The sequence below is a fragment of the Pangasianodon hypophthalmus genome, chromosome 16 (genome assembly GCF_027358585.1).
Source record: "Pangasianodon hypophthalmus isolate fPanHyp1 chromosome 16, fPanHyp1.pri, whole genome shotgun sequence".
In the NCBI taxonomy this organism is placed as follows: domain Eukaryota; kingdom Metazoa; phylum Chordata; class Actinopteri; order Siluriformes; family Pangasiidae; genus Pangasianodon; species Pangasianodon hypophthalmus.
In genome coordinates this window covers 21,007,645-21,020,017 of record NC_069725.1, presented here as the reverse complement: position 1 = coordinate 21,020,017, position 12,373 = coordinate 21,007,645, and the positions used below count along the sequence as shown (strand labels likewise).

The following is a 12,373-nucleotide window of genomic DNA, read 5'->3' as shown; positions in this document are numbered from 1 at the left end:
AAGAAGAAACGGTTCATATATGCGACTCGGTTCAGTAAGGGGTATTCAGCTAAAAGAGCCGAATCAAAGAGCCGACTCGTTCATGAACGACACATCACCATTACGTATGTAGTAATGTAGTCATTTATCTGCATTTAGGAATCAGTGAACTCTTTGTAGGCTCGTGACATTTTCCAAATAAACTGATTTTATAATTCACTGGCGCTATTTTGGACAAGCAGGAACTAAAGTTTCGTTTGTCCGAAACCAGACCGGACAACTGAAGAAGAGACACAGAACCGTTAGAAAGTGGAGCTCAGGGTAGAGAAATCAGTGTTTTCAAAAGTTAATAAAAGCAGCAAAAAATATTATCAGGCAGAAAGAAATGGCTACTGACTCGTGGGCATTGTCTGTTGATCAACAAGAAGCAACAACCAAAACAGTAAGAAGTTTTTTTGTTTGTTTGTTTGTTTGTCTTTTAATAAGACTCGCATCATCATGCTGCTCATGCTAACAGGTTAGCTAACAGAGAGAGCAGTGTTTGGGTCGCGTGCGCTGCAGACACACCTGTTTATATTTCTCATCTGCGATATTTATCAGGATTCATCTGTTTTTTATCATCAACCAGAACAACAACAGCTTCAAAAATACAACCAGAAAGAGAACAACGTATTAATTTAGTTATATTCATAATTCTAGTTTTAAAAAGTATATATTTTTTTAAATAGTTTGAATATTTCTCTACTATCCTCACAAGATAATCTAAAAAATAGTCTAAAATAATCTATTATTTATCACTTTAATAAAATAATAGTAACTTATCCCAATTATTCAGGCAATTTGGTAAAAATGAAAAAAATCTATTACACTTTTAATAATTTTAAATCAACAGAAATCAGGGTTTTCATTCACAGTATAAACCAGGATCCCTTTAAATTAATAAAAATTAAATGAAAATAAGACTGCTCTTTAGTCACAATAATTGAGTCAAACATTAAAATGATTTTTTAAAAGATGAATATAAACAAATTCATACTCTAAATAAATCAATAAATATATGTCAGTTAAAAATATGTCAACAAGGAGCTTGTGTTTTTTTTTAAATGATATTAGAGGTGAGTGATATGACAAAAATATCAGATCACAATTCTCAAAATCATTTCTATGATACACAATATGTATCCTGATATAGTTTTTATGTTTTTATATGTGCATTTAAAAAAAATAACCTTTTCAGTGATTTCTGTAAGGTCCAGAAAATTATAAGATTTATAAAAAAGATTTATAAGATTCTATAAGGTTTTTTGTTTGTTTGTTTTTTTTACAAAATATCTGTAAAAAATTTTTTTTTTTTTATTAAAAAAACTAACACTGAAAATGTGAAAACCTAAATCTGTAAAAAAAAAAAATAATAATAATAATAATAAAATAAATAAATTACAATTTTAAAGTAAAAGATTTTAATATCAAATCAGCTGCTTCCAATCAGTTTGTAGTTAAATTTTTTTTAAGAAATTTTATATAAATATATCATATAATCATAATTAAACATAATTCATATTATATGGTCATATTGCCCAGCTCTGCATTTAATGGTAATTATTTAACGTATGCCAGACATGATTATTTTTTTTACTAATTGTGGAAGCGAAGAATAAAAAAAAAGTTATAATGGATAAAATATAATTAATAAAATATTAAAAATCGTATAGCTTCATGTTCAGTTATGAGGACAGAGGGAAATATTTAATTTAGTCCTAAAGGCATCAATTTATATTACAGTGTGACTTACAATCTTACTGTGTACTGTACGTATGTTCCATACTGTATATTAGACTTTTCTTTCCTGTTTTCCTGTAACAGGAAACTCTTTTATTCCTTAGATAATGTTTTCCATGTTAGTGTTAAATGCACAGTAACTGGCTGATCTTCTCAACTGTTATTGTCCTGGGTGTTATTTGCTCTGAACAGTGTGAACTGCTGCGGATTAGAGAAAGGCGAGTCATCCCGAACACTGAAGCGAAAGGTGATTGTTTACTGAACACACACACTTTAATCGAGCTTTATGTTGTTAATGAAAAGTCAGAAAAGTAGTTCTGAACTCTTGGGTTTTTTTTGTGTGTGTGTGTGTGTGTGTGTGTGTGTGTATTCTTTCATGTTCAGAAACAGCAAAAGCTACAGATGGTGACAAATCAGACGAAGAAGAAAAAGGTGAGTGCTTTCTCTTTGCCCACCTCCATTTTACCACGGTTAAAGTCAAACACCTGGTATTTGCAGAGCTTTATTGTTTGTGTCAGATTTACACGGAGAGCTGGCAATGATCATCATGTGATTTTCTGGCCTGTGCAGCGTGGAGAGAAGCAGTAACTGCAGCCAAAAATGTAGTCTCACACTTTTTTTTTTGTTTTGTTTTTAATAAAGAACAATGAACACTGTATAATCAATGTAGGACGCTCAGGCACAGAATGCCATGAATGATCCATATGGCAGGAATATTATATCATGACACTTTTCCATAATACACAATATATATATCATGATATTTAAGTGTTTAAGTGAAGTACGGAAAAAATCCAGTAGTGCTAGATTTAAAAGCTGTTACAGGAAAATAATCAGTGAGGAAGAGTTGCTGTTACAACCTCAAAGATCATTTTCCAATAACAGCACTTTTATTACTTAAATGAACAACATGTCATACTATTCATGATGGAGAACGTCTGAGAAACAATTTCACGTACATTAGAGCAGTTATGAACAAATTGTTCCAGTGTCTCTTGAAGTTAATAAGACAAAAAAAAGGCAGCTTGCCATGTTACAAAGAAAACCATAAATCACAAAGTCCTTTATGCTGAAGATTTTCTTAGCGCTGACACTGGAGACTCCTTCCATAAATGTTAAATAAAGCCTCCTTACAACATATAAATGATTATTCTTTTGTTAAATAACAACACTTTTTTTTTATTCCATTCATTATCAGTCTTAGATTATGTAGAGCACCAAAAGCTATGAAACTATAACGAGCGCATAAATATAAACCCGTTACAGCCGGAACTGTTGTCCGAGTGGTGTTATAGACAATTAATCAACAGCACTGTGGTGTAACATATGTAACAGAAAAAGAAATTTTCATAGAATACCAGATTTTAATGCTTAATGATTTGTTCTGTGTTATAATTAAAAAAAATACCAATATCTGAGATCAGAGAAGTGTATCATGATGCAATTCATCACAAGATCTAAATCATATTGCCCTGGCTTTCAGGATCTTTGTATCAGATGTCTGCTCATAAAGTTAAATTCACGTGGCTTTATTTAATAAAGTTGATGTGGATTTTGTGTTTGTGTTCTAGAGGACAGAGCCGCACAGTCTCTTCTTAATAAATTAATCAGGAACAGCCTCGTCAACAACACGAACCAGGTGGAGGTGCTGCAGAGAGACCCGAATTCACCACTCTACTCAGTCAAGACATTTGAAGAGCTGCGTCTGTAAGTAAATACACTTTAATACACGTTACTCTGTAACGACTGGGGGTGTAACACAATGCCACTATCTCAGTGTCTGTATTCAGAATTATTTATTCATTCACATAAATATAACTACTAATAGCAATCTGCAGAACATAACGTTGTTCAAGTCTTGAACTTTCTACGGTTCCTCAACCTCAGCTACTTCACCCGAGTTCATAATCGTTCTCAGTCAGACGCCCTGTGGACGTTTCTGGCAAACGTTCTAATGTAATCTAATGGGACTGTGTGAGCTAGCTGACTCTCTCTCAAATCAAACTATATAGACAAAAAAAATAAGTAATGTCTCGTATTTGTATTTCTTTTAGAATACATTATCTGTTTATCTGGAATAATGTGTTCATATTCAGCTAGCTCCTTAGTAAATACTCTCACAGTGACTGCACTTTCCTGGAAAACAAACCATACTATTAATTTTAAATGTATGTGACTTTTGATTGTATGACTGCATGGGAAAATATTTGATTATATTATTAGTCGTATGATTATTTGTTCTTGAAATATTCTACAACTTTTGCATTCTTGCTGAGTGTGTTGTGTATAATGAAATCGAACTTGCTTGTTATGTTCGTCCCTCATGAATTCATGCTCACTGTGTTCACAGAAAACCTCAGCTGCTGCAGGGAGTCTATGGAATGGGCTTCAACAGACCTTCAAAAATCCAGGAGACTGCGCTGCCGATGATGCTGGCAGAACCGTGAGCGCACCGTTTCTACCTACGCATTTGAGAAAAAATACTGATCTGTACCCAAAGGCATTTCATTATGATGCACAGAGTATAAGTCTGACCCGAGACATGCATTTGAGTATTTTATTATAGAGACAGTATGTAGCATAGAGAGAGAGAGAGAGAGAGAGAGAGAGAAGGGAAGGGAAGGGAGAGAAGAGAACAGGAAGAGAATGGAACAGCTTTGGAGGATAGGAAGAGCAGACAGGGGAAACAGAGACAGACTTCCTGGTACACTTATTATACACAAAAAGGTTTTAGCTCAGACCCATCATCTTTTAAATCCAGTTAAAATGTTTCTAAGCTCTGGCATCTTTGTACTGTGGTGAATGTTGTGTCATAATATGTTTGGAAAACAACTTCTCATATTGGACTTAATGCTTTTAAGCTCTATTAATCCTGTATTTGGCCAGTATGTGTGTTCTGTGTGGTTACAGACCTCAGAACCTGATTGCTCAGTCTCAGTCCGGCACGGGGAAAACCGCCGCCTTCGTACTGGCCATGCTGAGCCACGTCAACCCAGTGAACAAGTGGCCACAGGTGAGCAGGAGCACTTTGTGTATATCCTTACACCGCTGCTGAATGCTTGAATCTGATTGGTCAGAAGGTGCAGATTAATTTTCTTTTGAACTGCAAGATTCATACTAATTTGCTCATTCTAATATGTTATCATTTCTATAGTAATAACTTACACAGTATGGCAGAAGCTCCATCTAAACAACTTAAAAAAACGTCTAATGGTTAATATGGTGATTCGTGGAAGGAGTCTCCAGTGTCAGTGCTTTGAAACAGCTGAAACTTTGAAACTGTTTTCTGATGCTGGAATGTCTTCAGTACAAACGACTTTGCACTGTAACTATATGTTTTACATAATTACATTGATTTAACCATAAACAGATAACGTTTTTTAATAAATAAAAATCATTCACTTTAGCAGATATCCGTGGTATAAGAGGAATAAAACACTCCTGGATGTGCTGTTATTGATGTGCTGTGGTAACAGTAACTCAGCTTCACAATGATGACTAACCATTGTTTATTATTTTCCTATAACAGCATGCCCCAAGTGTTTTATTCCTTATTTACACAGGGATTTGGTTTCAGTCATAACTCATTTGGATCTCCAATGATAGCCTTTACCATAAATTCCAGAGAATCCCTTAAATGCTATAAACGCATTCTTGTTTACAGTTTTTGTCTTGTAAAGCCGATTCCAATTCTCTGAAATGGACATACTCACAGTTTTAACCCGTCCAGCTGAACCAGTACTCTGGAAATCAAGTTCAGTCTTGCATAATGACACACTAAACATTAAATGTTGATGTTTAGTGTGTTATTAAAGCTTAGTCACTGTTTCCAAGTGACAAATCTGTTTAAGCATTTTCCCTATAATCAGATTAAGCGCTGGAGTCGAGGTGGAAACAGCTCGAGGTGGAATGGAGCTGGAAACAGCCATGAGTGATGAGTGAAGTGGATTTCAAAAATTGGGAAATCAGGACCACTACATGTATAGTGTGCAAATGAGTAAATTGTAAATTTTGGTGCTGTGTTGTGTCCCCTGCAGTGTCTGTGCATCTCGCCAACCTATGAGCTCGCCCTACAGACGGGTAAAGTCGTAGAGCAGATGGGCAGGTTTTACCCTGAGGTGAAACTGGCATACGCCATTCGAGGCAACAGGAGTAAGTGGCCTACACAAGCACAAGGAACCAAATCCCACTACTGTGTAGTGACTAATTTAAATAATGGAATTTAGTGCAAGTGCGTGTAACTTCCTGTGCCATTCCTTAGTTGAGGGAGGGAGTAAAATCCAGGAGCAGATTGTAATCGGCACCCCAGGCACCATGTCCGACTGGTTAACCAAAAAAAAGGTCGTAGACCCCAAGAAGATTCAGGTGTTTGTACTGGACGAGGCTGATGTCATGATCGCTATGCAGGGTCACCAAGACCAGAGCATCCGCATCCAGAGGTGAGGGACATCACCAGCAGGCGACACAAATAATCAATAACAGCTTAGTATATTTGTTAAATATATGTAGATCACAGCATTAAATATGCATCAGTGCTCACCGAGTCTTGTGATGTGTTGCTCTGACGACAGGAAGCTGCCCAAAGACTGTCAGATGCTGCTCTTCTCTGCAACCTTTGAGGACTCGGTGTGGCAGTTTGCTGAGCGCATCGTCCCCGATCCCAACATCATCCGACTGAAGCGAGAAGAGGAGACCCTGGACACCATCAAGCAATATTACGTGCTCTGCAAAAACAAACAGGACAAGTTTGATGCACTGTGTAACATCTACGGCGCAATCACAATCGCACAAGCCATGATCTTTTGCCACGTATGTGCTATTAATGAGCTAATATAATCCATAACCTCGGTGTTTTAAAGGGGAAAGATGTTCACATGACACCATCATGTCTTCTTGCTGCAGACTCGCAGGACAGCAGCCTGGCTGGCAGGAAGGATGGCAGCAGAGGGTCACCAGGTGGCACTGCTGAGCGGAGAACTGGCAGTTGAGCAAAGAGCGGCCATCATTGAGCGCTTCAGAGAAGGCAAAGAGAAAGTGCTGATCACCACTAATGTGTGTGCGAGAGGCGAGTACTACGACACGTGATTACTGTGCTGCAGCATTGTGGGAAATATTCACAATGACTTTGTTTCCACATTAAAGGATTTTCATCAGTCTGAATGAATATTTAGATAATATTTAGCTTAAACTCTGAAAGCTTTCCAAAGTGTTATCAATTTGCCACCAATTTTATCAGTTTATAGTTTCAGTTAATGTTGTGACACTTCCATGAGACATTCCCTCTCCTGCATCTCTTTCTTCTTTCTCTTGAACTTAATAAGACTAAGAAAGAAAAGCAGCTTATTATGTTGCTTAGAAAACAGAAAGTGCAAAATCGTCTGTCCTGAAAACTCTCCTGTGGCAGAAATCTTACTGTAACAAAGAGCCAACACTGGAGCCTCCTTACATAAATGCTAAATAAACAACTCCTTACAGAACCCTTAGTTAAATAACAACACTTTTTATTAGTTTTAGCATCCAGGATGTAAGTCCTTGTGAATTAGCCATTATTATAGAAATGATAATGTATGAGAACGAGCGCATTGGTGTAATTTGGGTTGTGGTCGCAACTACTTTCCAAGCTGCTGTTACATAACATTAATCAACACCTTCTGACCAATCAGATTCAAGAATTCAGCCATGCTGTGGTGTAAGTAACTCGCTCTCTCACTCAGTCCTCTGTTTTAAATAGAACACTGTATAGGGAGCAGCAGTAAACAGCAGCAGACACTGAACCGACATTGGACAGGACTAACCATAGAGTGTTCTGGAAACACCAGTCATTAAAATCATTTTCATTAACATTTATATCCGATCTTTGTGTATCTGTTCTGTACTATCAAGCTGAAAAAATTGCTATGAAACGTTACACTTAGCACAGAACTAGGGGGACTAGGATGTACACTGGATTTACACTTCACTATGGGTAATTATATATAATTTGTCCAATGAGAATTCAGTTGCTGACCCCCAGATAGTGCACTACATAGTGAATAAGGAACGAACTCTTGATTTGTGCTCAGCAGGTATCGACGTAGAGCAGGTTTCCGTGGTGATCAACTTTGACCTCCCCCTGGACAAAGACGGCAACCCGGACAACGAGACCTACCTGCACAGGATCGGCAGGACGGGGCGCTTCGGGAAGCGAGGTCTGGCCATCAACATGGTGGACAGCGAGGAGAGCATGGCTGTGCTCAGAGCCATCGAGGAACACTTCAGTAAGTCCATTAGGTCTCACTGAAATTCACCTAAAAGATCGATTTTGAATTTGAATGATTATTTGTCTTTTGTAGGTAAGAAAATAGTGAAGCTGGACACAGAGGACCTTGATGAAATTGAAAAGATTGCACACTGAGGTGGTGAAGAAGATTAAATACACTACATAATGACATAACACTAACATTTATAGTGTTATCTCATTTGAGCTATCTCACTTGAATTTACCGCTGTTTACTCTGAGCTAACGACGTGTTTACATTTACACTTACATTGCCTTACCTTTAAGAAAACATTTTAAACTTTAACCTTTGCCAAAAAAAAAAAAAAAAAAGACTTTATCCTTAGCTGATCGTTACTAAGTTTGAGGTTGGTTTTTTTGGTTTTGTTTTTTTGGTTGATGCACTTTCTGTTTTCAGTAACAGGTCAGTGACACTGCTCAATATATTAAGCTATTTAATTACTGAGGGTTTTTTTTTGGCAGGACTAATTAACTGCCGTTGTAGCTGTTTTCTGTTTTTATACTGTGAAATGAACACCGTTTGGTGTCTCTTAAAGGACTAGACACATTCTGATGTGCTGTGGAAAGCACACGGGTACCAAAACAACCAAAGGGAGTATTAGTCATATCAAAATGACACTGAAGTTGCACTTTTTGACTGACATTTTGAGGATCAGAATTTGAAGAAATACTCCTTCGTTTAAAAAAAAAAAAAACAACAACAAAAAAAGGACATTCCTAAAGAGTCATATGTAATATTACTAAGGCACTCCTTAAATGAAAAGACTGTTAAACCCCTCTGTTTTGGTGAGAAGTTTATCCCTTGCAATGACAAGAGGAGTAAAATAAAAAATAGTTTCATTGTTGGGTCTAAGGACCAGCTGCTGGATCATATGATGATTTTTTGTGATACGTTTTTTTGTTTGTGTGTTTACTGACATATTCCTGGATGATTAGGGATAGTTAGATTTGTGTGATTTCTTTAAGAAGAAGGAATGGTTGATTTAATATTTTTGCTTTGTTACTTGAATAAGTATGCACTTTAGTTTGGTTTGTGAATGCTGTGTTTGGATTCGAGTGAACTTGGTTACAGACTAGCTGTAAAATTTTATTTGCAGCTCTTGCGTTGTGTTTTTCTGTTCTGCTGGATTCAGCTGTTTACTGATACATTCAATAAAAATTCCTGCCTACTGGAACCTTCTCTCACAGTATTTTATTTACTTCTAAGTTGCATGTATTAGTGGTTATATAAACATGGAGTTGACAGATTATTATTATTATGATCCTTATTTCTACATTAATTGGTCATTTTATCAGATAAATCTAACATAGGCCACTTTTTTTAAGTAATAAAATAAGGAAATCACTTAGGGGCATGCTGTTATAGGAAAATAAACAACGACAGGGTGGTGTGAAGCAGAATTACTGTTACCACCCTAAAGTTAATTATTTTCCTATAAGAGCACATTCCAAAGTTTTTATTCCTCCTATACTTCAGCAATTTGCCACAAATTACAGTGTTTTCTTTTATTAATTTATTAAAAAACAACATCCATTTATTGTTACGTTTAATGTCACGGAACATATGTGAATCAAGAAATGAAAAGCCCTCTATCCATGACATTTTCCTTTAAACGAACATCTTCACCTCTTACTGTTATAAAGCACTGACAGTGGAGACTTCTCCCATAAATGCAAAACAAATATCAACAATTACATGTGTTGTTATTAGTGAGTCTACTATCCAAGCACATGAATATAAACCTGTGATTTGACTGACAGACAGCACTACTGTCACAGCTTCTGTTTATAGGAGATTTGAGAATTTAACAGCGCTGTGGTTGCTTGCTGAAAATATTATTTGGGTGAAGGATCATTGTCAGGATGTCCCGTTGAAGCAAGTTCACTTTGCACAAATAGGAGAAAATAAATAATAAATAACTGAAAGTTAGGGGCGATCCTGTTTAAAAAGACATGGCGTTGTACTGTAAGCAGATGGCGTGATGTAGTGCAAGCAAATGTCTGTTCATTTCAACAGTGAATAAAACCAATATTCTCCACTATTTATTATTAAAGATAAATTGTTTTTGAAATGTTAAGGACTGTCTTTGAGGCTGATGCATAAGACTGATTTATTAATGATGCCACACTGAGAGAGAGTCATGTTCAGATTGGTGAAGCTCCTCCGAGGAACCTCCATGGTCTCGATCAGAACGTGTTCGTACCGTTTTCCGGATTGGTCCTCCGCTGTAGCGACGACATCCCGGAGTGTGTCTGTGGGTTGGAACTGGCACTTCAGCCTCTGACCGCACGGAGTCCGGAGAGCAAGCAGAACCCCTGTCTCACCCTCCTGGCACCAAGACGTCGACCTGACAGTCCTGCTAGACGCCCTCTCCGTCTCCTGATCGCTCCTGAAGAAACGACAGGCATGGAGTCTAGACCTCGAGGACTTTTCCTCCATGTCTGAGCTGGACGCCTCTTCTTTTGATCTCTTCTCGATAGACGGGAGGACTTTGTATTTGTTTAGCGACAACACCGGGATGTCAAGGGCTTTCTCAACTGCTGAACTCGGATTGTCGTGCCTAAAGAAAGCACGGGGGGATGGAGACGACTCCAACCTGTGGCTTGGTGTGTGGCTTGGCGTGGGTGGAGGACGAGGAGGATGAGAAGGAGGGTGTGGGGAAAACGGACGATTCTCATGTAGAAGCTCATCATCTGCAGTACGGGCCTCGGTCACTTTGGGTCTGGTGCGTCCTTTGGCGGATTTTGGTCTTATCACATGCATGTTTCCTTCTAGAAAATGAAACAGCACTTCAAAATGGTTGAAAAAAAAAGTTTGAGTTGTAAAGCTCTAAGAGCTGCTGATGCAGGTGTTACTGTAAAGCAAACTATAAGTAAGGAATAAAACACTTGTGGATGTGATGTTGGAGGAAAATAATCAACAACATGGTTGGTGATCTGGCCTGACACGAAGCGGAGTCGCTGTCACCACGCCAAAGATGATTATTTTCCAACACCAGCACATCATGATATGTTTTATTTCCCTTATACCACAGCGATTTAACAACAATTCAATTTTACAATAAACACTTTTTTTTTTATCCGTTTAGAGTTACATTTAATGGTGTGAAATGTGCACGAGTTAGTTTAACAAAAATATATAAATGTTGATTATGGTTAAGGTGTTTTTTTTTTTAACATTTATGGAAGGAGTCTCCAGTGTCAGAGCTTTGTAACAGGCAATAAGTTTTCCTCTACAGGATGGAGGAGTTTGTGCTTATGGTTTCTCGGTCACATGAGCATGTTTTTTTGTTGTTGTCTTATTAATGTCAGGAGAGAGAGGGAAAAAAAACAGGATGGTGAGGAAATGACTGTTTATAGCTGCTGTAATGTAAGTGATAACAGGAACTAACCTGTTTTGAGGACATTCCACAACAATAAACGTAACAATAATCGAATAAGAATAAGTCGTTGTTTTTGTTACACCGCCCCGTCACAGTTTTGACCAGTGGTTTAGTGGTTTTGAGGTCTCTCAAGCAGGAAATTATGGACCAACTATTTCTTTAGTGGTAAATAAACTGCAATGAAGGTAATAGATTGGCTTCTACTCAGAATGTCAGCTGGATTATTATTTTCCACTGGTCACATATGTATTTTTATTAACTTTACCAAAAGATTTTTAGAAGAAGCCACAGTACCTTTCTGTCTGAGACTAAACAAGATGTAAAGGCTGAAAGTTAGGAAAGAAATGGTTTAATATAGTTGTAGTGGTCATTATAGCTAATAAAGCTTGCTAGCTAAGTTAGCCTGATAATGAAAATTAGTCGAGTTTCACAGGAGGAATATTTAATGGTGTTCAGCTTTAGCATAAACAATAAACAAACATGTATAGATAGATAGACAGATGAAGAGTAAAACTTTACCTTAAGCTTTATTCTGTCGCTGGGTGATAAAATTACGCACGCGGACATTTTCGGTGGCGTCATTCAAGTTGCCAATACAGTAACGTCTCCTTGGCAACGGCTCACGTGCGTCAGTCGCACGCTAGGCTAGTTCGCTGTTTTGCTAGGACGCCTCATTAGCCCCTGTTGCTAACTACCGCGACACGACAACGCGTCCGCCATATTGGAAAGGACCAACTCAGTACAAGTCTATAGAGAAACACTTGCCTACCCTGATATCATTAGCTATAACTTGCTTTATATGAGACGTATTTTCACAACAGCTTCTTTGTTATAGATATTGTGAGATATTTTCTGACGCTCTAAATACAAATTCATTCATTCAGTTAGGTCATTTTTTTTATTTAATGGTGGTGCTGTTGACCTGTCTCCACATTATATTCATTTTCATATCTGT

General features: G+C 37.3%; 2 protein-coding genes and 1 long non-coding RNA gene across 3 annotated transcripts; 1 reads left to right on the top strand and 2 right to left on the bottom strand.

Annotated features, from left to right (window-relative positions):
- Window positions 1-81: 81 nt before the first annotated feature.
- ddx19a (DEAD-box helicase 19a) lies at window positions 82-9,210 on the top strand. Its single transcript, XM_026921038.3, has 12 exons — window positions 82-421; window positions 1,951-2,005; window positions 2,143-2,190; window positions 3,330-3,465; window positions 4,109-4,201; window positions 4,669-4,771; window positions 5,796-5,910; window positions 6,020-6,197; window positions 6,330-6,567; window positions 6,661-6,823; window positions 7,824-8,015; window positions 8,091-9,210. The coding sequence occupies exons 1-12, from the start codon at window positions 365-367 to the stop codon at window positions 8,150-8,152; spliced, it is 1,440 nt and encodes a 479-aa protein (XP_026776839.1). The 5' UTR covers window positions 82-364; the 3' UTR covers window positions 8,153-9,210.
- LOC117599282 (uncharacterized) lies at window positions 4,082-6,433 on the bottom strand. Its single transcript, XR_004579744.2, has 3 exons — window positions 6,299-6,433; window positions 4,671-4,823; window positions 4,082-4,220 (listed from the first exon to the last, which is right to left on the bottom strand). It is a non-coding gene; the product is annotated as an uncharacterized LOC117599282 (long non-coding RNA).
- Window positions 9,188-12,272, bottom strand: ubxn10 (UBX domain protein 10). Its single transcript, XM_026921039.3, has 2 exons — window positions 11,938-12,272; window positions 9,188-10,807 (listed from the first exon to the last, which is right to left on the bottom strand). Exon 2 carries the CDS (start codon window positions 10,797-10,799, stop codon window positions 10,110-10,112), a length of 690 nt encoding a protein of 229 aa, XP_026776840.2. The 5' UTR covers window positions 10,800-10,807; window positions 11,938-12,272; the 3' UTR covers window positions 9,188-10,109.
- Between the last annotated feature and the right edge of the window lie 101 nt (window positions 12,273-12,373).